We start from the raw sequence: 27,998 nt of genomic DNA, 5'->3' as shown, positions 1-27,998 counted from the left end.
CTGAATATTTATTTCCCTTCTTAAAATGTCTCTTTCAAAATAAATCTCACAGACAATATAATGAAAGTCAGAATCAGAACAGATTTTATTACTCAAATTGTTTTTTTCCCCCCTCGGAGTCAAATTTTAAAACACAATAAGCAATAACAAAAAAAAAAAAAAAAAATCTGACCTATACTTGAACCGGATGATTATAAACTGCATTCAAACAATTGCACACAAATATTCCATAAGCGCTTTTTTTTTTCACTAAAGATGAAGCAACATGCAACGCTGTGATATCAGCTTTACCGGGCTCTATCATGATGCTTAAGGCAACAGCAAAACAGCAAAAAAAACAAACAAACAAACAAAAACCCTCAACGGAGGTCAATCTTTGGTTTGTCCTGTGAAACAAAAAAAAGTTTTTCCTTCTGTGCAACGATAGAATGAAATCTTGTTGTGCACCTTTAGCGATGAACACAGCTGCACAGTTACAACTCACACCAACATTCAGCTGAACGGAGGCTTGCTGGTTTGATTCTGAGCCTCGTATCTCTGTCCGAAGACCACATATTTTATTTTACAAAAAAAAAAAAGCACAATGTTGACTTCTTATTTTAAAACAACAGAATATTCAGCATTTTAAATAAATGTCCCTGTGCTGCACCCTCCGGGGGTGCACATAGTATTATTGTATTTTTTGTGTGTCTCTGAAGGACCAGCTTGTCCTCGTGTCTAAAACTCCGGGTCCTGCCCAGCGACTCATACGCTCACACACAGTCCCAACACTTGGAAACATTTCCAAAACTTTTTCATACATTGTTTTTTTTTTTTCTCCTGAATTCTTTTGTAGAAAGACTAAAACAATTAGAAAAGAGTCTGAAGTGTAGGACATTCATTCACTTACATCAACAATATATATATATATATTTAAAAAAATGAAACGTCAGCAAACTCGACTGCAGGAAAATTGGCACTTTTCAAATGTTTATCCGCCTTGAGCGACCACAGGAGTGACTGAACGTACAAAGACGTTCAAGTACAGACAGATGATCTTTTACGCCTGCGATTTGATTGTCCTGATCTGGCAATGGAAGTCTTTTCTTTTCTTTTCTTTTTTTTTACCTAGACTGGCCCAGAGGTAGAGGGGCTGCATGTTAACCCCAGGCACTGTTGCGGGGGAGTCGGTAAGATCACCCCTGCTGAATGAAGACGCACAATTCCAACGATGACGAACGCATCATGACTGTCCGTTCCCTCGTCGACTTTTGAGGACATTCAGCTCTTGAATCAGGGTACACACTTACTTTGAAAAGTAAGATAAAGAAAGAAAAAAAATACAAATGAAAACTTTTTTTTATATGTAACACGTTTGCTGTGTCCCAAATTCATACTATTTTCTAATTCTATACATTTGTATGTATGTAGTTGCATGTATGAGTATGTAGTGTGCTCAAAACAGTCAGTATGCAAACTATTAAAAAAAGTTGAGTTGAGTATACTGTTGAAATATTAGAGCTACTCACAGCTGCCTAAAATAAATTGAGGATGGTGGTAAAACATGTAGCTGTGTCTTTAAGTTTAAAGGTACACTGTGAAGATTTTAATAACACCACTAGGAGTGCTATTGAGCAGTAAAACAATAAAATAAAATAATAATAAAGAAGATTGTTTGCATGTAAACTTAAAAAAAAAATCTGCAAATGTTTTATGAGGAAGAAAATGCTTTCAGTTTGTTAAGTGTTTTTTGGCGGGAAACAATGACTGTAAACAGGCGAGGTTAAATTGGTCAGTTTGCCTTTAAACGATGCATGTATTGCATCATTTCCTGTTATAAAACAATGAAGTACGTTGATTCCTTGTAAACTAACAGCAAAAAAAAAAGCAACTCACTACAAACATTAGTGTAAAGTGTGTGCTGTATACAGTTAGCATGAAGTATGGAGTTGGGACACGGCTTTTGTAACTGCTCTACTGTCACATGACCCAGACGTAGAAATGCTTCTTTTAATCACCTGTGCTTTACAGCCGGGTGGTGTGAGGTGGATTCAGTGAAAGGGAGGATGCTGTGATAAGATCAAACTGGCTTTAAAGGTTTAGAGCCAGTTTAAAAAATGCACTCCACTGAGTGTCCAGGAAGTTATTAGGATGCTGGACTTGTGTTGCTTTGGTTTGTGAACCATCCAGGAGACTGTAAATGTTGAGGTTTTACTGCACTGTATACTGTTTCTTCATGGAGGAGCTCTGAGAGTTTACAATCTCCAGCTCTCCTTGTGACTTTGTGTTTGTATGCGAGGAGATCCGAAGAGGAGGAGGAGGAAGAGGGGGGTTGAAAGCTAATCTGATGACACAGACTGCGACAGCCGTTCCATCTCTTCCTCACGTGCTCTCGTTTCATCTCTCAGTGAAGTATACAGAAGTAGTGTAAAAGAACTCCTCCTCCTTGTTTTTCACTGCTCTCAGGCAGCTGCTCCCGATGGTTCTCTGCAGTGTTGGCTGTTGTAAAAGAAATGAAAGGATCAAATGGATCCGCTGTCCTTAAACGGACCGGCGGTGAACCAGACTGTCTGCGCATCCCTTTTAAAGTATGTGTGGAGGCTGCCTGTCGGCTCCGGGAGGAACATGAGGTACAGTCGTGTCGAGAGTGTGACGATTTAAATCCACCGCTGTGTGTCTCCTGGTTAGTCCCCTGAGTCCTTACTGTCAGAGTGAGGAGTGTACTTCAGTCGAAATGTTCCTGCAAGACAAATCAAATGTGTTATACTCAAGCTTTTGGAAATGTCCACATATAGATAGATAGATAGATAGATAGATAGATAGATAGATAGATAGATAGATAGATAGATAGATACATAGATAGATAGATAGATAGATAGATAGATAGATAGATAGATAGATAGATAGATACATAGATAGATAGATAGATAGATAGATAGATAGATAGATAGATAGATAGATAGATAGATAGATAGATAGATAGATTTCATGTATCCAATAGCTCAAACATAAACACAAAACAGAAATACATAAATAATAAGGACAAATAATATATACAAGAAGCCTAAAAGTTAAAAAATAATATATATAACAAAAATATACAAGAAAATTATATTAAGAATTTTATTATTTTGAATATTTAGCTCACTTTACTCATAATTAGCTCATTTTTCTTTCATTTTAGACAGAAATTAATGAAAAATATAATATATATATATAATTGTTAAAAATATGTATACGTAAAAAAAAAATGTTGATCTAAATGTTAAATCTAAATTAGTAATAATTTAGATTTAACATTTAGATTTATGTTTTTACTTATACACATTTTTAACATTTATATTTCACGTTGTTTTACATGAATTTCTGTCTCAAATGAAAGAAAAATGAGCTCAATGTGAGTAAAGTGAGCTAAATATTCAAAATATATGTGTAAACAAGATGTGACACACTAATACATGCCTGATGGTTACATAAATCAAATCCAAATTCCTGAAGCATTTTTACTCTTTTCTTTTAAACTAAAAATGACAGTTACCTCAAACTGAGAGTAGCACTGTACCTCTGGCAGAAAATATTAGACTAATAATAATAATAAGAAGAAGAATCTGTTCTGAGCTCCAATCAAATCTTCACATGCAAATAGAGAGATAATGCTGCCCATGACTTCCTGCTTCAATAAAGCTTAAAAGATCATAAAAGTCTGCATTGAGACTTTCTCGGCGTTAAATTATGATCAATTCATGTTTAAAATGATAAACATCACTTTTTTCTTTTCCATTGTGCACTCTTTTCTTTCACATGGTTTGGAAAAACAAATGTCTTTTTCACGTCATGCTGATAAAACAAATTGAATAAAAAAAACAAACATTGAAGTTAATTTTTTGAATGTAATTGGAAAATGACTGACTAATGTATTTAGTCTGTTTATTTCTCTGCATTATTTTGATGTTTTCACTTTAATTTAGCTTCATGTGAACAGCAGCAGAGCTAACATTAGTAAAATAAACAATAAAAATGTAGAATTAAACCCTTTCATGTATGAATTATAACATCAGTCAGGATTTTCATTTCTCTTTAGGCATGAAAACAAATAAGTTCCAATGACATTACATTACATTATAATACCAAAAAAGTGACTGCAGATGAAGTAGTAGTGTATGAGATGATGCATTACTGTCCACTGTGGTGGCTGAAGTGCAACTATGCCATCTAAATCCATCATCATGCATATATAAGAAAACAGCTGTGCACTGTAGTGACCACTATGCATGAAAGGGTGAGTCAATTCCAATGAACTGAGGAAACTAAATATCTATTCTGTGTAAACATAATCATATTTTTTGGTTGTGTTTTCATTTAATTTTTAAATGCAGATTTAATAAATTCATTTGTAATTGTTTTTTTTAATGTATGAATTGATGCACACTCCCTGCTTCTCTCACCTTGCTGTGATGAGTCCATGGGCGGCTGCTTACAGTCCTCTGCTCTGTGCCCGTTGGCTCCACAGTTATAACAGGACAGGTTCCCAGCTGCACGTTTCTGCCCTCCATTTCCCAAGATGCCGTGGGGCTGGTAGAAGCCAAAGCCTTGATGCTGGTCATGTGACAAGGGGCTGTGGCGGTAGGGCGGTGGCACCATCATGGGGTAGGAGAAGGGAGTGGCCCCTGCGCCTGCGTTGCTGGATGAAGCTATCAGGGGGCTGAGGTGGAGCAGGGGACCCAGGGTGAAGAGGGAGGGGCCGGTGGGGAACGGCTGCAGGTAGCCTGCCGCAGCGGCGTATCCTGGCAACGTCCCGTACGCCCCGCAGTTCCCCCGGCAACCGCAGGAGCTGCAAACACACACGGAGGGGGTGTGACCTGAATTTTGATCCAATGAGGGAGCAGAGGAAGGGGAAGGGGAGGGGCTAGAGGTGGGCTGGGGTGGGTAGTAGGTGTTGCCGGGCACCGCGGCCACAGGGACAGTGGCTGTGGTTGCCATGGGAACAAAGCCACCCCCGCTTGTGGAGCTTGAGCCGGACTTTGTGGAGGAACAGGAGGAGGAGGAGGAGGAGAAGGAGGAGGTGGTAGAAGAGGTAGGCGGGCAGGAGTAGTATCCAGATGGAGAGGTGGAGGAAGATGATGAGAGGTGGAAATGGAGAGGAGGGTGGGAGACGTGGTGGACGCTGTTGGAGGTGGAGGTCAAAGCGGAGCTGGTTTCCACCATCAGACCCACGGCGGCTCCCGTGAGGCCGCGACATACCACCGAGTCCTGGAGCGCAGAGGAGCCGTCCACGTTCAGGCCGGGGAACAGGGTCTCCAGCCTCACCCCCATCCCCACGCCCAGCCCCGCGCCGAAACCCCCGCCCGAGCCCAGAGATTTAGTCCTGTCGTCCGTGCATAGAGGAGGGGGCCTCGGTTTTCGCGGGGAGGTGAGGATGCGCGCTGGGTTTGAGGCGGAGGAGAGCAGGGTCTGGGGGTAGCCGGCCTGAGGGTGGTAGGGAGACTGCTGGAGGCTGAAGGGGAGGTGGGAGGAGCAGGGCGGAGGGAGAGGAGGAGCAGGGTCGGTTTGGACGGGAAGGACCTGGGCTGTGGGGCGACTGGATCCCGCGGGGCAGCTGGAGTTGAGGATGAAAACACACGAGCGGTCCTTCTCCAGACCTCCTCCTGATGTGTCCGGACCAGACACACCTGGAACACAGACGCAGGGTGATGAGTGCAAATGTGAGGGAGGCTGGAGAGACCTGCAGCACACACTCAGACAGTGTCAATATATGATAATATCATAATAATAACATAACATTTATATAGCACCTTTTGTAACATTTCCAGTAAATGAAAAGAAAAGCAAACGGACCAAACGTTGAGCTGCTAGCCTCCAGCAGAGATGAGGAGTGGGCTACAACCTCACTTCTTTGATTAAGAATCATTCATATTCTTTTAATCTATTTTATCATATTTGTTTTGATGTTTTAGAATTTTGTTCTTCTTTATTTTACGTTATTTTATTATTATCATTTTATAAGTTTTATCTTCTTATTGATTGATTTTATTTGTGTTTCTTTTGTCTTTTAATCTCTTTTTTAACCTAGTTTTAGTCTAGCTTTTATTAACCCCTTACATACTGTTCAGGTCAAATTTGACCCATTTTAATATTTGACAGATGTAAAAACATGATATTGTGTGATAATAGATGTTTTTTCTCCAAAAATGAGTGATGTAAAAGCTAAAAAATACACTCTCTCTGCTCTCTGAAACATTAATCAAGGTTTAATCACACATTAATTGATCAGTCAGATCGACTATTGATGCTTTCTAAACACATCTGTGGTTCAATATTTAGTATAGACACTTTTTATGAAGGGATTCTTCAGCCGGATCAAAACAGAACAGAACAGAAACTTACGGCGGTGAAGGTCTCTGGTCCTGTCAAAGGTAGCGTCACAGCAGAGGGGTGTTCGGGGGGAGCAGGAAGAGCTGGAGTAGCCTGAGGATGAGCTGCTGTCTGTGGAGACGGGGTGATGGTGCAGCACGGCGTCCACCTCCACTCGCAGCTCTCCTGTAACAACATGGACCAAGTTATTCTGAGCCACTGGCTGCAAACATTTCACTTATCTCACATCTACACAGTATAATACTACTACTAATAATAATGTAAATATATGAGAATGAAGATTTGTTACCAGCGGTGGAGGTGGGGTGTGCTAAGGGCCCCATGTGACTGGAAGGAGTCACCCTGGCAATACCGCTGCATGGCCGCTTCTCCATCTTCATCTCCCTGCTGGACACACACACACACACACACACAACAGTAAGTAAGTAAGTCTATAACTATATATATATATATTCGTCTATACTATGATAAATGTTTAAAAAAAACATATTTTTCATGTAAAATTTGAAACTGTCTCCAAATTGACTAATATAAAATATAATTCTATTTTATATTATATTTTTATTGCTATTTACTCATTCAACTCACAGTTTCTGTTACTGTGGGTGCATGTGAGTGAATGGACGGATGAGTGGAGTATATGGGGTAAAGATTTTCCTTTTTAAGAGAGACGGCAAATTTCGTTTTATGTTAACTTGCAATGACAATAAAGGCATTCTATTCTGTCCTATTCTATTTTATTATTGATTAAACTGACTATATACACCTGAAATTACTTTTAAAACTGTTAAAAGTATCTGTTGAAGTGTTTTAAAATTTGAACAGAGGTACCCAAGTCATGTTGGAGACACTGTGTTGTTTGACTCTACTAAACATCTTGAAGTTGATGTTGCCTGGAGCAGCTAATGTCCTAAGATCACCACCAGGGAGAGACATTATCCACTCCACATGTCCCTCAGCATCCCAGCTGCTCTTCTGCAAACACATCTGCAAACACGCTGCATGGAAAACCAACGCAGGAACTTTCCATTTTCCATCTTGTTTAAGCACACACACACACACACACACACACACACACACACACACACACACACACACACACACACACACACACACACGTACTATCACCCACCTAATGGAAACATGTTGATACTGGGGATGGAAATATGATGAAGAGATAATAAGATAATGAGAGCTGGTTCGTGTCAGAGTGCGTGCGTGCATGCGTGCGTGTGTGTGTGTGTGTGTGTGTGTGTGTGTGTGTGTTTTTTAAGTAAGAGAAACAGAGCATGTAGAAGCATTTGCATGCATGTCCTTGTTTTTGTGTTTTTGCATGTGTTTCTGTTGATTATCTCCTCATAAGTACATCTTATCTCTCCAGCCCACCTTCGGCTGGTTAACCATTGACGCCGTATAGGCTGTTACTGCTGTGCATTCACAGCCCCACATCAGCAGCCAATCAGTCCGCCTGTTAATCGTTAATAGCACAAAGCGTGGTCTTGTTTTTTTAGATGACTCCACTCATTCCTGCTGTGACTTCTACTTTTTAGGAATTACACTTATTCGCTTTCTTGTCGACAGTGAGATGAGAAAATCGAGCGGTATCAAAAATGGGCTGAATGAAGGGGCCATATCCAGCTCTCGTAATACATCCATGAGTCTGCCGTGTTGCACTGCAATGTTTTTACAGTAGCCCAGAGTGGACAAACCAAACACCGGTTCTAAAGAGGTCATGTTTGCAAGTTTCGTGGCCACTCCTACATGCTTGGAAGGGGAGGGGAGGGGAGGGGAGGGGTAATCTGTTTATAGTAACCTGCAACCTCACTGCTAGATACCACTAACATCCTATACCGCTCCTTTCCTTTCACATTGTGTCCTGTAAAAACTATGTTATGCTTTGATATACTGATACAGTAAAAAAACAAACATAGCACAGGGCGGCTACGGGAAACAATAGCTGCAAAACAGAGAAGCTTTTCACTGTGTCAACTCAGACATAAAAAAAACTGGATTAGTGACATGTGCAGCTTACTCCGCTGACTTCTGCAGCTCCAGTTGAGTCTTGAGTTTCTTCTTTGCTCCTTGGGTCAAGTCGTACTTGTTCAGGTCCTCCTCTGTCAGCGCTAAAAACTGGAGATTGTACAGGAGAACAGGTTCAGAAGATTGAGTGTACTCCTTGTGTGTGCGTGCGTGTGTGACAGAATCTGAAGCAGTACCCACCTCCTCCATGGTTAGCTGTTTGAAGACGGGGTAATACTTATGGAGCCGAAGCCTGCGCAGCCAATCCAGGATGCCGTTCTGTTCAGGAGTGATAACCTGGGACTGGGATGGTGGCTGTGTGTGGGACTGGGAGCGGGAGTATGAGAGGGACTGGGAATGGGCTGGATGATGGGATTGAGGCTGCGTGCTTGGCTGACCGCCGGTTTGTTGCTGAAGGTGGTGCTGGGAGTGCTGAGGGTACGAGTGCGACTGGAGCTGAAGGGGTTGATGTTGGGGATGCGGCTGGGACGGGGCGTCGCCTCCGCCCGCCACGCAGCCCTGCTGGCCGGGCAGGGCCGGCACGGGGGGAGGGAGGGAAGACAGCTGAGGGGAATGCTGGGGATGAGAGATGGAGGGAGGGAGAGGAGGAGGAGGGAGGGAGGAGGGGTGAGAAGAGGAGCGAGTCAAGACCGAGCCGTGGGTGCTGACGACGGGCTGGACGCTGGCCACTCTGTACACCACCCTGAGAAGGAGAGACACATACAAGAATCAGAGGTCACAAATCGTCCTGTAAAGAAGATGAATGACACACGGACAGGCGGAGGGAAAATAATCATACCTGTTGGCTCCTCTGTACTGCAACATACAGCCGAGACCTGAGGGACAGAGCACAAACAAAAAAAGATCATTTTCATTATCAGGTTCAAAACACTTTAAACAAATACCTTCAATTGACTAAAAGAGACACCAAGCATGAATTCGATTGGTACTAATACAAAGATAGCTAATAAACTAAAAGAATAGGATAAATAGTAAAACACCAATATCTCTAGGCCTGTTGTTTCATACAGATGTGATGATGATGTGATTCAATCTGCAGTGTTTTCAATTTTCTTGTTTTCTTGTTTTTCCATTTATTTAGAAAATAAAATGTCAGTTCATGTTGAAGTTGTGTAACAATCTAAAAAGAATAATAATCTTACACTATAAATGATTCGGATTTTCTTTTTTGGTGTTTTTTTGCCACCTATGGATTCTCATGATCATTATGTCTCGTTCATGTCCTGCTCTCATGCTTTCCATTAAAACAGTACCTCACCTAGTAACATCTGATTCTGATGTGAATTGGGTGGGTTTGTGATGTATGAGTATAGAGGATTTTTGACATACTGGTGTACAATTATGCCCTTTTCTGTTACCAGTTACCACTGTATGTCATTGTGTTGGAAAATCCAAATAAAAAGAGTTTTGGGGGGGGGGGGGGGGGGGGGGGGGGGGGTACTTCACCAAACTAGTGTCGCACTCCTGCATCATTGTCAGACTCACAATGGACGGTTAAAAAAAAAAAAAAAAAAAAGATCAAAATCGATTCACCAGTACCAGAGATATCGTCCTTTTTTTATTCAATACATTCATCTTCCTTGTCAAAACCTGGCGCCTAAATGATCCACAATGCAACTTTGAGCCACAGGGTAACATCAGTGCTTTGATATTTAGGGAACATTTGCACTAAATAGTAGAAATTGAAGTGAATACTGTTTGAAATGCATTTTAATTAGAGGTGAACTTGATATTCTGACACACAGAAGACAAGAAGATAATTCATTTTATGTGCTTGTGTCTCACAAAGTAAAAACTGAAACCTCCACCAATATATATTATACTTTCATGCAACGTCGATCGGTGACAAGTTATGAAAAGCTTTATGATTTATACTTCATCTCGTTCCCGTCTGACAGAAGAGTCTGCTCACTAAAATCAACCCATAAATTAAGAAGAACACATGCAGTGAGCCGTGCGGTCAGCGCAGTAAATGTGATGTTACAGCCTCATATCCCGGCTTATGGGGGGGGATGAACTGTAATATATTGTGGTGGAGGGCAGAGGTCTGTGTGTTTGTGGAGCCACATTACAGCGGAGTTAGACGTTCATATTAGCCTCGCCTCCATGGGGTCTCCTGAGAGTCTGGCAGACACACACAGATGCAAAAAGTACAAGCACACACAGTTACACACTGCACTTGGGGCTATAAATACTCTCTGGGATGAAGTCACACTCATAGAATCAAGCACACACACACACACCAACACACACACACACACACACACACACACACACACACACACACACACCAACATGAGGTCACCACACTCTAGGCTTCCCAACACAAACATGCCACGCTGAATTCCCACACCGGACTAAAATAGACCCTGTCCGATCCCTCCAACACCTCCAAAACACAACCTGAAAATCCTCCCTGCTGTCTCACCTCTCTCACCTCTTCACTGTCACCGGCCAAGATCCACACTCACGGCATTGTCCTTTCCACTACCTCTTTATTCCTCACCTTCTCTCTCACCTCTAACACCAAAAAAAAACCCACACAGGCATGACATCTTTGATTTCTGGACCCTTCCTGTCTAGACACCTTCTATCTCTGCATCGAGAGTCTCCTGTGTTATATCCCTGCTGTCCTCTGTAAAGACTTACTGATTATATAGATAGACTGTCATGCCACACACTCATCAGCAGCTAAACCTATCTGATGATCTCCTATCTCTCTACATTTAAAAAACAGATAGAAACATATGTATATAACAAATGATATTTTGGTGCTGAATGTACAATTTAATTTATTTCTAGGAAGTTAACTAATAGTTCATTGAATCAGTTCAAATATAGAAAGCTACTTAATATGTGTGAAAATGTAAGACTTACTAGAGCTGGGGGTGAAGGGGCATGACGGGGCTACGGGAGCCGTGGGAGGGGAGGAGGGGAGCGGCAGGAGAGAGGAAGGACAGTTGGGTGACAGAGGCCTGGTGGAGGTGAAGAACAGCTGGACGCTGTGGTGCTGGAGGACGTGGCAGGGCAGCGTTGTCAGACACCTGGGTGCAGGCAGGGAGCACAGGACATCGGGAGGGGGGCAGGCAGGGAGCACAGGACATCGGGAGGGGGGCAGACAGGGAGCACAGGACATCGGGAGGGGGGGAGACAGGGAGCACAGGGGGGGGGGGGGGGGGGGCAGGAAAAGACAAGTTGATTATAAGAAAGTGCTGTGATGCTGTGAAGTTGGATGAAAGACTCTCCAATACATGTAGTGTTATCGTGAAAGTGGAATGAAGAATTTGCTATGTGCATATTAACGCATATTCAACCAGGCGAGACTATGAGATACCTTGAGAAGACCGTTTTATTTGTGGTACAGATGCAGATTAATTCAGTAACAATCTAAGTAAAATAATATAGGATATTTAGTTTCTCTTTTCTCTATTTTGTTATTCAGATAACTGGCCAGCAGGCTAATTTAGCAAAGCAATACTGGCAGACAGCTGCTAGCCAAAAAACTGAATTTGTTGGATGTGTTCGATATTTTGACAATCAAGGTACCCTGTGACGTTTTTGAGCACTAGCAGCACTATACAACCATGTTTTTACCTGTTTTGTTTGTTATGCATTGGGTCACGCTATTTCACTGATTGACAGTTGGTGGCAGTAATGTGCATAAAAGGAAGAACGGCAGTAGAGAAGAGGCAAACATGGATGTTAACAATAAAGGTTTAAAATATTTCATGAATCAGTTTTATGAGGAAGGACATTCAACACTTTTGTAAGGTTTTGGTGAGAAACGCTGAATGTAAATAGAGCTTTGATTGTTCCAAAAACTCTACCGGGTACCATTAAGCAGCTAGTACTCTGGTAGGTTACAGTATATTTATCAGTGCTGATATGATCAGGATAAATAACCTAAACAAAAACAGGTCAGTCATGTTTCTGTGAAGAAGTAGTCACATTTGGAGAAGCAATGAGATGTGGAGCTTCACTATGGCTGCCAGAAGATACACAATAATGATGAGTTTTAAAGGGCACAAGTAAACCAGTTGGGTTATGTGACTAACCTGGGGTCCAGGTCTATGGACTGAGGGAAGAACTTCTCCACGCCTTCATCAGGAAATGCCTGTGAGAGCTTAGAGAGAAAAGTTCAACATTAGAAATAGTCATATAGCCTAGTAAACTAAGCACATTATGTCACTATGCTGATGATACTGAGCTATATGTCCCAAATGAATCTGTGTAAAAAAAACAGCAGCAGAGCCGTTTATGTGAACAACGTTCAATTACAGCCTGAGATTGTTACCATCATTCTGGTGCATTGTGTTTTGGTGGTGGTCCTGACCTGGGACAGCAGCTCTGTCACCTCCTGCTGAGTTCGAACAACGGACGACATGAAACCATCCGACCAGCTGACCTGGAGGAGAAGCGGAGAGTACAGATGAGGAAGGGTGAAGTGAAAAGAAGAGAGTCCATTTGGGAGGAGAACAGAAGTCGAGTTAGTGCAACATCTGCATGTGTGTTTGTTTGTTTACACTGGACCCACCTCGAACACGTATTCACTGTTGTCTTCAGACTTGTGTGTCACTCCTCTCAACACCACCTTTTCAATCACCGCTGAAAAAAATAAGCGCAGATGGTTTCACAGATGAGTTACCATACTTCATATATTCACACACTCCAGCAGGTACTGGCAAGTTGCACTTTAACACCAGAGCATTTGAGACATTATTTGACACACCAGTCAATTAGAAATGATTTGTTTAAATGGCTCTGAGGAATTAAATTTAGCTTACTTGCAAAAGTAGTAAATCATGTGAGGAAAAAAAAAAGAAACGACAGTTTAATCCTGTCATCAGGTGTAACTGCTGTGTACTTTTTTGCTCTTTCTGGACTTCACAGCACTTTGTGCTGGTGTCTGATATCAAAGGACATTGAGTTCTCAAGTGCAAAGAGAGGCCCATTGTTGCTCTGGCAAGTCAGTAAACTTTGTTCATGACTTTAAAAGCCCTTTAAAAGCTCTGTGGAAAACTGAGCCAGCAGGTCATTAGGTTAGTGGTGGGACGGTAAATGCAAGCTCATCATAAAAAATGTTTTAGTTTCTCCTTTGTACCCCATTCTGTCACTATGTTGTGGTCTTATACTGACTATACGTTTAAGAGATGGGAAATGTGACAATAAACACTGTCAAATGATATAAATCTGCTCTTACCACTTACACCATGTATCCCTTTAATATCTCGGTTTGTGTCAGACCATGTGGGCTACGTTGCAAAATCAGCAGGACTTTGTTAAATGAAAACATTGGGTTTTTTATTATTTTTACATCAGTGTGATGAAGTAACTTTGTTTCCAGGATTAACCAATAACAGTCAGTTTTGTGTGGTTATTTAATCCAGTTCCTCATTTTATTGATTTTCCATTGATATGGTGATATAAAATTACATTTACTGTGATGAAGGATGTATCCATATCGCCCTCTTTTTCACAAATATGATGATACAGTACACTATGTCTAACCCACTAACATTATAAACAAGTCTATTGCTTGTATTAAATGTCTAACAGTCTTTTTGCACAATTTACACATTCTGAAGACGATTCTTTAGAAAACTTCGCTACACAGTAGTGGCAGCAATTTATTTCGTTTATGAGATGTTCATCAATAACTTTATGGCTGCATCATAAATAACATGGTGTGTTGAAGGATGTTATATCTGGTAAGGTTTGCCTTATCGGTGCTTCCAATATTTCTCAACATATGGACCAAATATAGTGCGTATTCTCCATCTTCATACCATACATGTCTATCTGCAGGCTCAACTACTATTTACTCATTCCTATTGTGCTGCTGATTCATCAACACTCTAGTTGGACCTTGTTATACAAGTTCACCTACCAGTGAGCCAAATGAGTCAAACTAATGAGAGCAGCTCCCTGAAGATTTGTCAGCTAACCTCAGTAATGTGAACTATCACTTTATGAACTAGGATCTCTCTGGTTCTGCAAGCTCGACTACCAGACTGAACATTTTGTCCATCACATGAGCTCCAAATCTGGCAACATCTCCACCATGTATATGTGCTCTTTAATTTGCCATCTGGACAGAAACTCTGTCCCAACTCTGCTGCCAAACAACTTCCCACAGCTGCTACTTTACAACTCATCCAAGTCACTGCTCCCCACCTGGGCTTCCTCCTCCTCAAATCCTGCTATCATTCCAGTCCTACCTGTGTGCCTACTGACTGCCTGATGTCACTGTTTGTATCAAATGTAAAACATTCATTCAATGTCTTGAGACCTCTGAGATTGTCTAGCCATAAATTCTGGCACCAAATCCTTTCTCTCTTGCTTCTGCATGTTCTGAAATGACATTTTCCACTCCTGACAGCTCTAATAAACCCCCATATCCATCTCTCCACCACCAATTTCTAAAATAACATACACTCTTCCGCATAGCGTGTAAGTCTACTTCTTTGTCTGGATGCATGCCTTAGGTATAGAGGCAGGTTGGGGCTGCTCCACTGCCATCAAATCCATGTCATTAGACAGAATATGAGAGCGGGTTAAAAATGTTGTGATCGCTAAAAAAAAAAGCTGGGTGTGTGTGTGCAAAAAAAAACCTTTAGGTATCTATTTAGACATATTAAACTCTCCATTTGACACCACATCAGGCGTGCAGGGACAAGCAGGGATCAGGAATACATGAGAGTAGGAGGAGGAGACAAATAAAGAGCTATGTGAAGGAGTAAAGAAAGAGGAGAAGGTCTCAAACATTTCTCTTTGTCTGTGTGTCTCTCTGTCTTTTACAAACAAAGACACACAAACACACACACACACGTTCCTCAGCACCTTGCTGTGTGCCTGTTAGGCAGCAGCTGTAGGAGGTTCTAAATGCCGCCTGCCATTCACACTAATCTAGGCTGCCACACACACACACACACACACACACACAGTTTTTTTTAAGTGAAGCAGTGTGTGTGCATAATATTCAGATGACGTGATCAAAAGAAGAGTTTCAGTTATCTCCTGAAGAGATAACATACTGATAAATACTTCTCTTGTTACCTCTGTGATTTTAATACTTTACAACTATAGTGTGTGTGTGTGTGTGTGTGTGTGTGTGTGTGTGTGTGTGTGTGTGTGTGTGTGTGTGTGTGTGTGTGTGCTATAAAACACAAAAACCAGCACATGAGGTGTACCTCATTCTTCCTGGCCTGAGGTAGCAGAAACTGTGAAAACGGTAGGGCATGGCATATAAACTTTAATTGTGTGCGCCTGTGAGAATGTGTGTGTACGCTTGTCTGCGTTTGTGTTTTATGTGTTTCTACATGCTGAAAACGACTGTGTGGTGTTGTGTATGAGTGTGTGTGTGTGTGTGTGTTTTATACTGGTGACAGCTATGTGGTGTGACCATGAGGTAGTGAGATAGTTGAGCGTTGTGTTACAGACAGAGGCACGGGGCCAAGACAATAACAGGCTGGCTTGGAGAGGCTCGCCCCCTCTAAAACCGCATCCACCCCTGAGGCACCGGCTGCCCACTGGGTGACTGATTCCAAATGGGTGATAATACCAAATGCTCAGATTGCCTTATAAAAACCAAAAATTCACTGTGTGTGATTGATATATTGTGACCTGCAATGGAGAAAAAGACACTGCTGTCAACTTGGGTTCAATGTGTATTTAGTAAAAGCTCAGGTAAGATTTTCACCCCTTTCATTTTTAAAGGCCCCACACCCACACAGGTGTTTTCACATTGCCTGATAAGATCTGGTCACAAGACTGTGTGGGTGTAACATTTCCCTAACTGTCCTGTTACTGCTTTTAGTCCTGTTCAGGCGGGTTTGTTTACACCTTTTTCTTATTGGTTAATGATGTTTCATTCCAAACGTTATCCTGAGCAGATATCTCATCAATAGGAATGATTGAAAACACCTATGTGGGTCTGCTGTACCTTTAAGGGCATTTTGCTCTTATTTAGAGGCAATTTTATGGAAAAATTCATTTACATATTAAAAAATTCTCAGAGCACCCTTGTAGCTGAGTGGTTACAGTACATGCATATACCCCATTTGTCTTGAGTCTGGCAAGTGACCTTTGTTACATGTCATATTCTTTTCACTCTCTCCTTGTTTCCCGTCAGCATCTCTGCCACCAACTGTCCAATAAAGGCAAAAAATGGAGGGAATGAATGCTAACGCTGCTCCCTGTCTCCTCATTTGTTTGCTAACACTTAAGTGTTAGGATGTTCAAGCTGATAACTGAGCTGTGCGGTTGCTCTTTTAGCTCTTTTAGCTCATTTTCTTGTTTTATAAGCAACTTTACTGTTAGTTTCACTCTTTTTTCCCATTAGTATCATTTCCAGCTCAGCAGGCAGCAGTTTTAATCACAATAGCAGCTAACTAGTAGCTAAAGTTAGCTGCTAGCTGATGAAAAAAGTCAGTTTTGCGGCTCAAGAGGTAGATATTTTTCCAACAGACAAAAACAGAGAGAATAGTGGACACAAATGTATGAACTAGTCAGAAACACAACTCTAAATGAATGCTAATGTTGTGTCTGCTGATGTGTAAATAGGCAAGTACTACCACGTTAGCCATAGCAACTTTAAAAGGTGATAATATGTCAGGGCAGTTTGTTGGATTGGTTTAAAAAAAATTAATTTGACAAAACAAAAAAAGTCTCACTTTTTAGTTTTATTAGGTTTCTGTGATTTGTAATTAGTAATTAAATGATTTATATTCATATTAAATTCATTAATATTCATATTGAGAAATTCCATATGAACAACTAAGGTTTAAAAACATTTAAAGGTAGACATGCATGAACCTCTGCTAATTTATTTCACTTGAGAAAAACATTGGGCTGGATTCTAAAGACACACACACACAAACACACACACACACACACACACACACACACACACACACACACACACACACACACACACACACACACACACACACATATACACACACATACACACACACAAGCCTAAGGCCAACATTCTTTAAGCTTAGTTTCAGTGTTCAGATGTGCCAGCATGCCACATCTTGTTCAACTGGGTTTAACTCTGTGTATAGCATGACACACACACTTCATGTAGATATGCGCAGATGGGGGGTGGGGGTGAAGTCACACATACATACATACTGTACATTAGGTCAAACAGAGAGAGACAATGACATTAACCCTCTAAAACCCACGTAGACAAAGAAGTGCTTGGATATGGTTTTATATTTTTGCCAAATCTGAACTTATTCTTTCAGTGAGTATCAAGTGTTATAAAAGTTATGTTTAGGTGTTTTGGAGCTCCACGTGAAGTTTGGTACAAATCGACCTTTTCCTCAGTGAATGACTATTTGCATTGTCCTGAGCATTTTGTAAGTAGACAATGTGACAATATATACATTTTAGTGCTGTCTTTATATGTTGGTCAATATCACCTCTGAGAGTAAATATCAAAGTGTTATATGTCATTGGAAAATAGACAATGTAAGCCTGTAAGTGAAGCCTGTGAGCCAAGAAGCTTCTGTTCCTGTATCAAGTGATTGCACACATCGTAAATCAACCCTGATGGCCGTAAAAGCACCGTTCAAGGTGCCTCGGAAAGCTGAGAATCTCACGGTAGGCCTGTCATAATAATTACGTTATCGTCTATATATCGACTTACCGTATGATACATAGACATGACCTTGATCATTTTTTTAACCTCAATGTTACCACATTTCACATTAGCAATTAAGAGACACAACTACAATAATATTGTTTATCGCGATTATTTCTGAGACGATATATCGTTCAACAAAAGTTATTGCGACAGGCCTATCTCACAGTTCGGACGGTTCAGTTTCAAAGACATTTAATGTTTTGTAGAACATGGTCTAGTGTAGTGTCGATGCTACACTTGATTCCAGAAACACAGTAGAAAGTAGTAGAGACTCCTATTCTGGCCTCCCTGAATTGGCTTCCTGTTCATTTTTGCATTGATTTCAAAATTGTACTGTTGACCTTCTAGGCTTTAAGTGACCAGGCCCCTAATTAAATCACAGATCTAGCAACTCCTTATGTGCCTGGCCGCTCTCTTACATCGGCTGGTAGTGGCTTGCCGGTGCTTCCAAGAACCCAGCTGGTGACTAACAGCGATCACACTTTTCCAGTCTGACCCCCCCCCCCCCCCCCCCCCCCCCCTAATTCTGTGTGAACTCTTTATATCCATTCGTATTTCATTGTTTTCTTGTATTTTATCTTTTTGCGAGGGCACTTTGTAACATTGTTAAGAAAAGTGCTACATAAATAAAGTTACTATCATTTACTAGCAATTACTTATTTTGTATTATTTTTAATCATGATCCATTATGATCATGATTATGTTTATATGTATGTGTTTTGTCTTGGAGTGAAGCAACAGTAGTGTGGCAGTACTCCTGTAAACTCACCTTTACCCGATTTCCCCTGGTGGCTCTTGCTTGGTGCTGCTGCATCATGGCTATGCCCGGCAGGTAAAGGAGGAGGAAGATGAGAAGGTGGAGGAAGAGGCGGAGGAGGAGGAGGCAGAGGAGGAGGAGGTGGGGGAGGAGGAAGAGGGGGGTCGAGGTGAGGAGGGGTGAGGTCCTGGCTGACCGCTTGGTCTCCTCGTCCCGTGGTGACCCCTGAGTTCAGCCCTGAAACCGTGCCTGCCTCTTTGGTCTGGCTCTGGAAGTGTAGGGAGCAGAGGTTAGGATCACACAGCAGAAATCAGGGATAACTAGATACAGCACACGCCATGCAGCAGCACAAGCGTTCACTCCTCAGCCTCCAGTAGAGCTTATTTGCACACTGCAGCATGTGTATAGAGACTGTGAGCCTGTTGTGGCATTATTGGACTTTTAGTTTCATCATCACGTAATATACAATCCAAACACAAACACAAAAACACACACAAGGCGACATTCAACGACCATCGAGATGAATGCAAGTCTTAAACCATGTGCTGTCACTGCTTGAACACTCGAAACACTGAGCAATGCTTTCTCCGGGGGTTGGCACAGTGCTAAAACAAAGTGAGGAGAAAGATCTGGCGGTGCACAGCAAACCAATATTTAAGCAGCGCTCTTATTTATAGCAGCGCCCTCGAGGAGTAGTTGTAGGGAGAGCGTTTTGACATCCAAACACACATTTAAAGCTGGAACTGCCTCCTACTGTTTGACCAACTACTGTTCCGGTTGAAATCGGGACTGACGTGCCTTGCTCGAGAGAACTGATCCCAAGAGAGACTGACCCCTGATCTCCCAAACTTTGGGACTCACGTACACATAATATCTTTAAGGGTTACTTCTACTTTCAGATACCCCTGTTATCAAAACAAACTTTCATCAACTTCCCTTTAACTTTAACTCTACATTTTCCAGAATGCCTTTAAAAAGTCCACAGAGAACAGACGTGATATTATTGCTTTCATTCAAAGGTTTTTCTCATTAAGACCTTCATACTGAGGTGGACATGAATGTTTGTAGAAAATTTAAAGGTAATTGTAATAAAGCTGATATCTGTTGAGATATTTCAGCTTGGGTCAAAGAGGAGGGCCGACCAACCGACATTACCATCATAGAGCAACGTTGCTAGATTAAAAATAGAGCAAAATGATGTCTTTTGCTTGATAACACGAGACGTAAATGAGCTTTTTTTCATTTTTCATTATTTTTTTGGACAGACCGACCCTTTAAGATCTTAGAGCACTTCTTTATGCTTTGCTAATGCAGGCGGAGCAATAACATGTCTGGTTCCAAGTCCTGTCAGTCTCTAACTCAAACAACACTGCATGTAAATATTATGAAATGTCACTCAAATCCCAGCCAGCCCTGTACGGTAAACAGTTTGTCATAATAACACACAGTTTATGTGTTCAATTGAATTTTATTCATCATGCATAAACCAAACAGGAACCTCAGAGCCACTGATCTCTTTTGAGCCACATACACAGTATCTAACCACTGAAGTTCCACCACAGTCATGTAGATGAGATATTATGTCATAATAAGGATTTAATGAGCCATTTTGTGTATATGACTATGCAGTGAACAGTATGCTTTGTATACTGTATGGAATAATTCAGTGAGCATTTGAAGTTACTGTAGTATATTAATATGTGTTAAACCAGCTGTGGTGTGTTTATATCAAGTCTTGTTTAAATAAAAGGTTACAACCTCTACATTTGGATTATTGTGTGTTGAACAGTTCAGTAGGAAAACTCCTCCACATGCAGATTTATTGAATTAAAAGACTACACTGGAGTTATAACTGTACAACTCTTTTTTTTCCATCATCAAAAGGGAAAACCCAGCATGTGCTCATGCCTGCATTCACATACACACACATGCACAGCATGAGGCAGTAGATCTGAAAACAATTAAGTGTGCTACTGCCACATCCGCACATTTACTCCCTTAACCTGCTTAGCTCTCCGCTCTGTAAATGACTAAGACTGTGTTACACTGTAGGTACATGAAGTCAAAACAACATGAATCAGCAGGAAGGATTACAAGACAGAAACAGAAAAACAAAAGGTGTGGAAATTGAATTAATGTACGTTCGTGATATCTAGACAACACATGAACCTCCCTCAACACTGCCAGTTGGAAACGCACCGTTAAAAAAAACACCAAAAAAAAAGTTGAAACTATAAAACAGACGGGTGTGCTGACATAGACTCCTCCATTTCCTACAACAATCAACCGAACTGTGCTGTTAATTCTAACACTGGCATTGTTTTGTTTTTTTGACAGACATATAAAACAGTCATATAATAGGGTGATTATCCAGGTCTGCACAAACCCAACACATGTGTATTATATGTTCTGTTTTTAGCTCTGTATTTCTGTTGCTGCATCACGCCGGAGAAACTCAAATTCAACCGTTTTCCCCCTGAAGTGACACAAAGCATCCAGCTGCTTTGTGTTAAAATGAAATCCTGGAGGAAGAACAGTGTGCAGTGACCAGTGCAGCACTGAAGTGTGCAGCGGAGGAACGTAACTAAACTGATTTACATACGTACTGTACTTCAAAACAACTCATTCCACTTTTTGCTTACTTACATTATACTTTTACTCCACAGTAACTCAGACATACCACATTTATCAAGCAGTTGTTGTTTATGTACTCTTGACTATCCAGCAGGATATACAGAAGGGCTGTTATAGACGTTGCTCTGCCTTCATCTACAACAATAAACTCATGCTTAGAAATTGAAAGATTATGTAACTTTTGAAAGAGGAAATGACTCAATCTTCTTCTATCAAATGAAAAGCTTAATTAATAAGCAATGAATCACAAACCTGCTCAATGCAACGCACTCAGCAGCTTCACTTGGTCTGCTGTGACCAGAGGCCTTATTACTTGTTACTAGCTAAACTAAAAATAGATATATCTGTGTAACTGACTGAGTCAATTTGCTGACTTCTCACTCTTCTACTAATGCTAAGGTTACATTATGTTTTAGCAAGTCACAAACATGTTTTTGTTTAAGTATAAACTAAACCGGAGACGTGTTTGTTGTTTCCTGTTTGTCTCTCTCTCAACCAGGTCACTTATAGTGACGTCATAAAAGCAGCTAAATCAAGATACTCACAGGAAATGAAGGGAAACTCAAGCTGTTATTATTCTGTTATTGTCATTTGAGGCCACAGTGGTAGAGCTTGAGCAACATGTACAGCTTTAATGCATCCTTAATAATAATACTGATTTGTTTGGCCACAAGTTGTAAACACAATACTGACATTTTATCAAGTGACATTTGCCTGTTTACACATCAAGGAGACATGGAGCAACTGGAGTTGTTGTTCTGGACACCCAATTAATTTATGTCCAGTATTTAGCTCTATTTTGGTCTCCTCCTAAGCTAATCTATCTGTCTCGTTAGCTGCTAAATGCTACACTATGTTCACCAGCTAGCTGCTAACTTTCTCGTGTGTGTGTGTGGTACCATAAGTTGGCTAAACTAAGCTAAGCGGAGCTAACAAAGCTAGCATTCAATTGGAGTTGTCGTTCTTGACACCTAATGAATGACAATGCATTTGAGTTTCTCCACCAACTCCTGAGGCAAATGTCTCTTAAGCTGCTAAATGCTACACTATCCTCACCAGCTAGCCGCTAACTTTCTCGTGTCTTTGGTGCTGGGCAGGTACCATAAGTTGGCTAAACAAAGCTAACCTGAGCTAACTTTTTTAAATTTTAACCTGAGCTAACTACTAACCTAGAATTCAATTGTAGTTGTCTTTCTTGACACCTAATGAATTTATGTCCAGTATTCGCTCTACTTTTCTCCACCAACTCCTGAGGCAAATATCTGTCTCTTTAGCAGCTAAATGCTCCATTATGTTCACCAGCCATTCGCTAACGTTCTCGTGTGTGTGGTGCAGGGCAGGTACCATAAATTGGCAAAACTAAGCTAAGCTGAGCTAACTAAGATAGTCAATAATTTGACATGTCTTTAATTGTCGGCATAAAATATTGATAAGTGCATCTTAAGACCTTCAAGTAAAGGTTCTGAGTACTTCTGCCACCACTGGTTATAAAGAACTTAAATGGCTACTACTATGACTTTCATGTTTTATGTATTACATTTCTGTGGCTAACATGAAGCCTGCTACAGTAGAGATGTAACAGGCTGCAGTGAAGGCTACAGTAGATACAGTATATCTCCTGCAGGTGACAGCAGGTCAGGCTATAAGCTGCCCCTGCTGTACATAACGTACAGTATATGACTGCCCCGGTTCACAGTGAAACCCTGTCATTCCCTTCAGAGCACTGGGGGAAGGAAAGAGAGCCAGAGAGAGAGAGCGAGTGAGAGCATTTATAACTTCCTGGGGATTCACTGGAGACACACACACGGACACGCTCGCAGACACATACACACACACACACACACACACACACCACAGAGGGTTGATTTCAGCATAGAGAAATGTGCTGACCTGCACTAAGCAGGAGCCAAGGGCAACAAAACACTAAATACAAACGCTCCTCTCTGAGCCGGGTACTTTCCCTTCACTGCTCACACATGTTTGAACAGTGTGCCTGTCTGCTTGTGTGTGAACATTTAAGTGTGTGAAAGAGAGAGAGAGAGAAAAAAAAAAAAAGTAGTATTAAAAGGTACAAGAGGAACAAAACATCCAACTTTTTGCTTCTCGAACATTTTTGCTTGGCATCGCTCTTCCACTCGGCGTGATCTCTGATGTTACTGTAACAGTGGGATTAATGAACCACTAAGTTCCCTGCATCGTTGGGAAATCCCCTCCTCCTCCCTTTCCTACGAACTCCACCTTCCATTACAACACACACGCAGGCAAGAGGGACCACGTTCGATGGTAAACAACAACTACAGCCTGCCTCTCCCCTGCCCTCTTATCACCAATAATTGGACATTTTATGGTTGACCACTGATATCATGATTATCAGAATGCTGTTTGTTTTACAAAAGAGAACATTTCACCATAGTTCATAACAGCAAACGCGTGATAGGAATGTGGCTCATCCCCATAAAGAAGAATGATGGTTTTAACCTTTTATCCAGCTTTAAAAATGCGAATGACAGGAGTAAATGACGAGCCCTCAGGCAAGGTGATACTGAAATACTTGCTACTGCGCTGTGGTAGCTCTATGTCAATGTATGGAATTATGCACTTTAAAGTGACTGAAACCTACATCACTGTTTTGTTAATGTTCCTGCACCTGTACATACACACACATACACAACTACAGCTCCCAGTTTATGAAGGTTAATGTGTGTGTTATTTATGTACGTCAAGGTTGGCGCTGGACCAACGCGAACTGAGCTGGGAGAAGCTGAAGTGAACTATTCACCTGTTTCTATGGTTTATGTTACAAATTTAGCAAAAAAAGGAAAAAATAGATGTGAGCACTGAGCAGATATGATATGTGCCATTATATGTGATTAAAAGTAACATCAAAACACTGTAATTAGATGAAAAAGCTCATAAAGATGTTTCCCAATAGTGCTACTTTTAGTCAAAAACCACACAGGAAATGACACATTAATATGCTTCACTGTCCAGACTTGCTGTTTGTGTTCTGATTTGTCCAAATTTGTGTTATGCGCCTTTATTTTGTAAGTCAACTAAAGTACATAACTGAAACTAAAATGTTTAATACCAGTGCTTTGCTGAAATTAATTCATACTATCCTACATCATATACTATATATTCATATTGCTTCACTGTTTTTGAGATTTTATTTAACTGTGAATGCAATACCAGCATAACAACAAGCCACAATTTCAAATGGTAAAATCGTGTGGATGTTTTAAACCAGTGGTTCTCAAAGTGAAGTCTAGAAATCCCCAGGAGTCCTTAAAGGGGCTCTCAGGGGACCCAAGCAAAAAGGGGAATCATTTATTTTGACTATAATTCCATCCATAAGTCACAAAATAACAGGATGTATGACTAATTTGGTCATGTGTTTCATACACTTACTGTAATAAAACATCTAAAAGCTTACCAGATGGGGGACAGAATCTTATCAGAGTGAAGTCCACTGTTTCAGACAATAATAATGCATTAAATTAATAGTCACACTTCAGCAAATATAGCCCAAAAAAGGTTTTTCACCCACTTCCTAGAAATGTCAACAAACCCAAGTCTTTATAAAACAGAACCACAGATGAACCACCAGTGACATCCCTTTTCACCATGGTGTTGGTTGTTCAGCTTTTCAGTACATGAACACCATCACAGCTAACTACGCTCAGACGGCGTCTCTCTGTACCTCGTGCCAGCAGGTGCAGCGTGTGTGGCAGAGTTGGCAGGAAGACAGAGGCAGGTAGGCAGCGCTGGCATCGGGCAGGGAGCAGGCAGCGGGGGACGGAGGCAGCCGCACGGTCTGATGGTGATAGCGGCGGTGTGGCTGAGCGTAACAGACGACAGCTCGATCCCCGCCGGGCCCTGCTCCTTGACCCTCCCCACCTGCTCCTCCTCTGCTCACCTGGAACAACCGACACGTTCGGTACCAGGATGAAGAAATACAAATCTCGTCTTTATCTGTCGCACAGCGGGGAGAGACGTGACAGCCGGGTTTGTCTCTATCGACTCATCTCTAAGCTTACTGCTGTCTTGTTTCACCATTTGTTCAACCGTGAAGTGATTTCTGGCAAATGTACCTCAGTGACAACTACTATAAGAAGAACATGAATATGAGATTGTCACTCATAAGAGTCCAAATGTGATTTTATAGTATGTTCTGTATCATTATAAAAGAGAGAAGAGGTCACAAAAACACCTAAACTGATTTGGAAACTAAGTATGAAGTTAAAAAAAATGCCATATTAATATTCCTGACACCACACTGAATCTTGTGTGTTATTACTCCACTTGTTGCCCAAATCTTAAGTGGATATGAACCAGATATGTCTTTATAAAATGAAAACCAACTAAGCTTGATATTGTTGGAAACAGCAGTGAGATTCCTGAAATTGTACTTTATCATTGATACATTTTTCTTTTTCTTTTTTCTACATCAACTCAGCTGTGTTGAACCTCATAAACTCCTGCTCACTGTCATTCAGAGCTACTTTCACCTAAGAAACATGTAATTTACTTTCCTCCATGCTAAATGACACATGACTGCGGTCTGTTGTGTTCACAGGCAGCCTGTCATTGACTATGTCTCACCTGTAATTTGGCCCATAGGAAACATGACTGTGCTGTACTCGTCTTTAACATGTTTCCTCTGCCTTAAATTAGTTTGTGTTTCACTTGTCGCTAAGTATTTTTCTCTGAGCAGGTGAAAACCTCACCTGTAACCAGGAAGGAAACCTGATGGATGGAAGGAGGCGGTGATAACTCAGAGCACCACACACTGGATGGCAACACCTGGGGTGAAGCCTCTGTGTTTTTAGGGCACCTTGTCAGTGCGATGAGAATTCACAGCGGAGCAACTGCCTTGCACTGTGTTCCCTGGCTGTCATCTCATCTGCTTTATGAGCGCTTTCATTTCACTTTTTGCTCAGAGTGTGGCTTACCTCAAGATCACTGTCAGACATCCAGAGGAGCCATCACTTGTTGCTGTGCTTGCTATATTGCTGTATTGTTTATGCCAGTCAGTTGCGCAAGAACAGAACCACTACTGAGCAACAGCCACACAAAACAGATCAAAAAGTCTTGCCCTATCTTAACTTTTGTCACTTGGCAACTAAAGTAGGAAATGATGTATTGGAATGCTGTCTAGCTACGTTTAAACTGTATTTCATGCAGTGTGACAGCTGAAGACCTGTTCCTTCCTGGTGCCTGTCCACTGAGAACCCCTCTCACCTGCAGGATGTCCAGGATCTTGCCCAGCTGCTGCCTCAGCACCTGCTTTTGGTGGAAGCTGAAGGCCGGGTGGTTAGAGGCCATGGTGAACAGCAACAGAAACTGCTCTTCAGTCCTCCCGTCGTTCAGCGCCAGGCCGTAGTTATTGATCACCGTGTCTATATGAGTCAGGGTCCGATACAATACCCCTGCAGCCTCTCGGTTGTCCGAACCCAGCAGGGCGAGGGACACCAGCAGCTTGCTGCGCACCACCTCGTCCGTGATGTTGGTGAGTCCAGACAGGTCGGTGGGGTTGTTGGCTTTGATCTCCGCATCCCGGAGGGAGTGGTAGTCCTTGCGGGCCAAGTCCTCCAGACAGGAGCCAATGAAGCGGAGCTCGATCGGGACGCAGAGGTCCAGCAGGCCGCACAGGAACTCTGCTCTCTGGGCTGAGGTGAGGGAGGAGAACCAGCGGTACACCCCCTCCCTCTGGACACAACTCCTGCTCTCCACCATCCTCACACATCCACTTTGACCCCGCAGCACTGCTGTTAGAGACACTCTGGTTGTTAAATGACTTTTCGGCTGAGAGAAAACTTCACAACAAAAGGAGTGCGTGCGTGTGTATGCGCGCGTGTGCGTAACTGCGCAGGCGTGCGCGAGCGGCGCTACTCTGGAGCGGCCGTGAAATCAGAGCTCATTTGACAACTTTCTCTGAAGTCATTGGCTCAATCTAATTCTCTCCACACACTCTCAACGTGTGTTTCCACACACGTCGGCCGCAGCACTGAAGTAAAAGAGGCAGCAGCCGTTTCCTTTGTTGTTGGAGCAGCGGGGACTGAGCTGCAGGCCTTTCCCAACCATAATCTCTCCAAGTCTCCTCAGACGCAGGCAAAGTGTGCTGCTTTGCGTTCAGCGCGCAGCAGGGCAGCCAGGAGTCCCTCCGCCGTGTCCCCCCGGGGCCGGTCGGACCGCAGACTGCAGAATGACAGACAGGATCAAAACACACCGCCCCATTCAAGTAGACCCTCAGTCATCCAGAGACTTTCTGATGGGGGCCGCCCCGCTCTCCTGTCCCGCACGGCACAGCAGTCCCTTCCTGAAGAGTTGCTCCTCCGTCCTCACTTCTTCTCCACAACTTGTGCGAGGAAGCCCGGCTAGCAAGTCCACTCCGCTAGCGAGACTGTGCTGGGTATGAAGTTTATAAACAAAACTAGTGTGGCCTAGAGCTACTGCTGCTGCTACTGGATTTAACATTATAACATGTCCGAGACATTACCTCATCAAACACCGCTGTGAAAACAAGAAGAAGTGTCATGGATGATAGGAGAAGACTTGTTC

At 42.0% G+C, this 27,998-nt stretch overlaps 1 protein-coding gene across 3 annotated transcripts; it reads right to left on the bottom strand.

Annotated features, from left to right (window-relative positions):
- Window positions 1-68: 68 nt before the first annotated feature.
- Window positions 69-27,998, bottom strand: zcchc14 (zinc finger, CCHC domain containing 14). Of its 3 annotated transcripts, none has more exons than XM_062420177.1 (13): window positions 26,679-27,998; window positions 18,816-19,071; window positions 12,926-12,996; window positions 12,686-12,796; window positions 12,447-12,514; window positions 11,269-11,435; window positions 9,170-9,206; window positions 8,572-9,073; window positions 8,384-8,481; window positions 6,641-6,738; window positions 6,364-6,516; window positions 4,425-5,648; window positions 69-2,719 (listed from the first exon to the last, which is right to left on the bottom strand). In XM_062420177.1, exons 1-13 carry the CDS (start codon window positions 27,171-27,173, stop codon window positions 2,664-2,666), a joined length of 3,336 nt encoding a protein of 1,111 aa, XP_062276161.1. In that variant the 5' UTR covers window positions 27,174-27,998; the 3' UTR covers window positions 69-2,663. The 3 variants fall into 3 exon arrangements, with proteins under 3 accessions (XP_062276161.1, XP_062276162.1, XP_062276164.1); XM_062420178.1 differs by having other exon boundaries at window positions 12,725-12,796; XM_062420180.1 differs by having other exon boundaries at window positions 12,447-12,505; window positions 12,725-12,796.

This window comes from Scomber scombrus, chromosome 6, assembly GCF_963691925.1.
Source record: "Scomber scombrus chromosome 6, fScoSco1.1, whole genome shotgun sequence".
Taxonomy (NCBI): Eukaryota; Metazoa; Chordata; class Actinopteri; order Scombriformes; family Scombridae; genus Scomber; species Scomber scombrus.
Note: the sequence above shows the minus strand (reverse complement) of the source record. Positions and strands in the feature narration are given on the sequence as shown.

Excerpts from the sequence above, each read along its gene's own strand:
- zcchc14 (XM_062420177.1), bottom strand. The coding sequence starts at position 27,173 with ATGGTGGAGAGCAGGAGTTGTGTCCAGAGGGAGGGGGTGTACCGCTGG. Across the intron at positions 8,482-8,571 it reads AACAGCTAACCATGGAGGAG|TTTTTAGCGCTGACAGAGGA; the intron begins GTGGGTACTGCT and ends TACAATCTCCAG. Across the intron at positions 6,739-8,383 it reads GAGCTGCAGAAGTCAGCGGA|CAGGGAGATGAAGATGGAGA; the intron begins GTAAGCTGCACA and ends GTGTGTGTCCAG.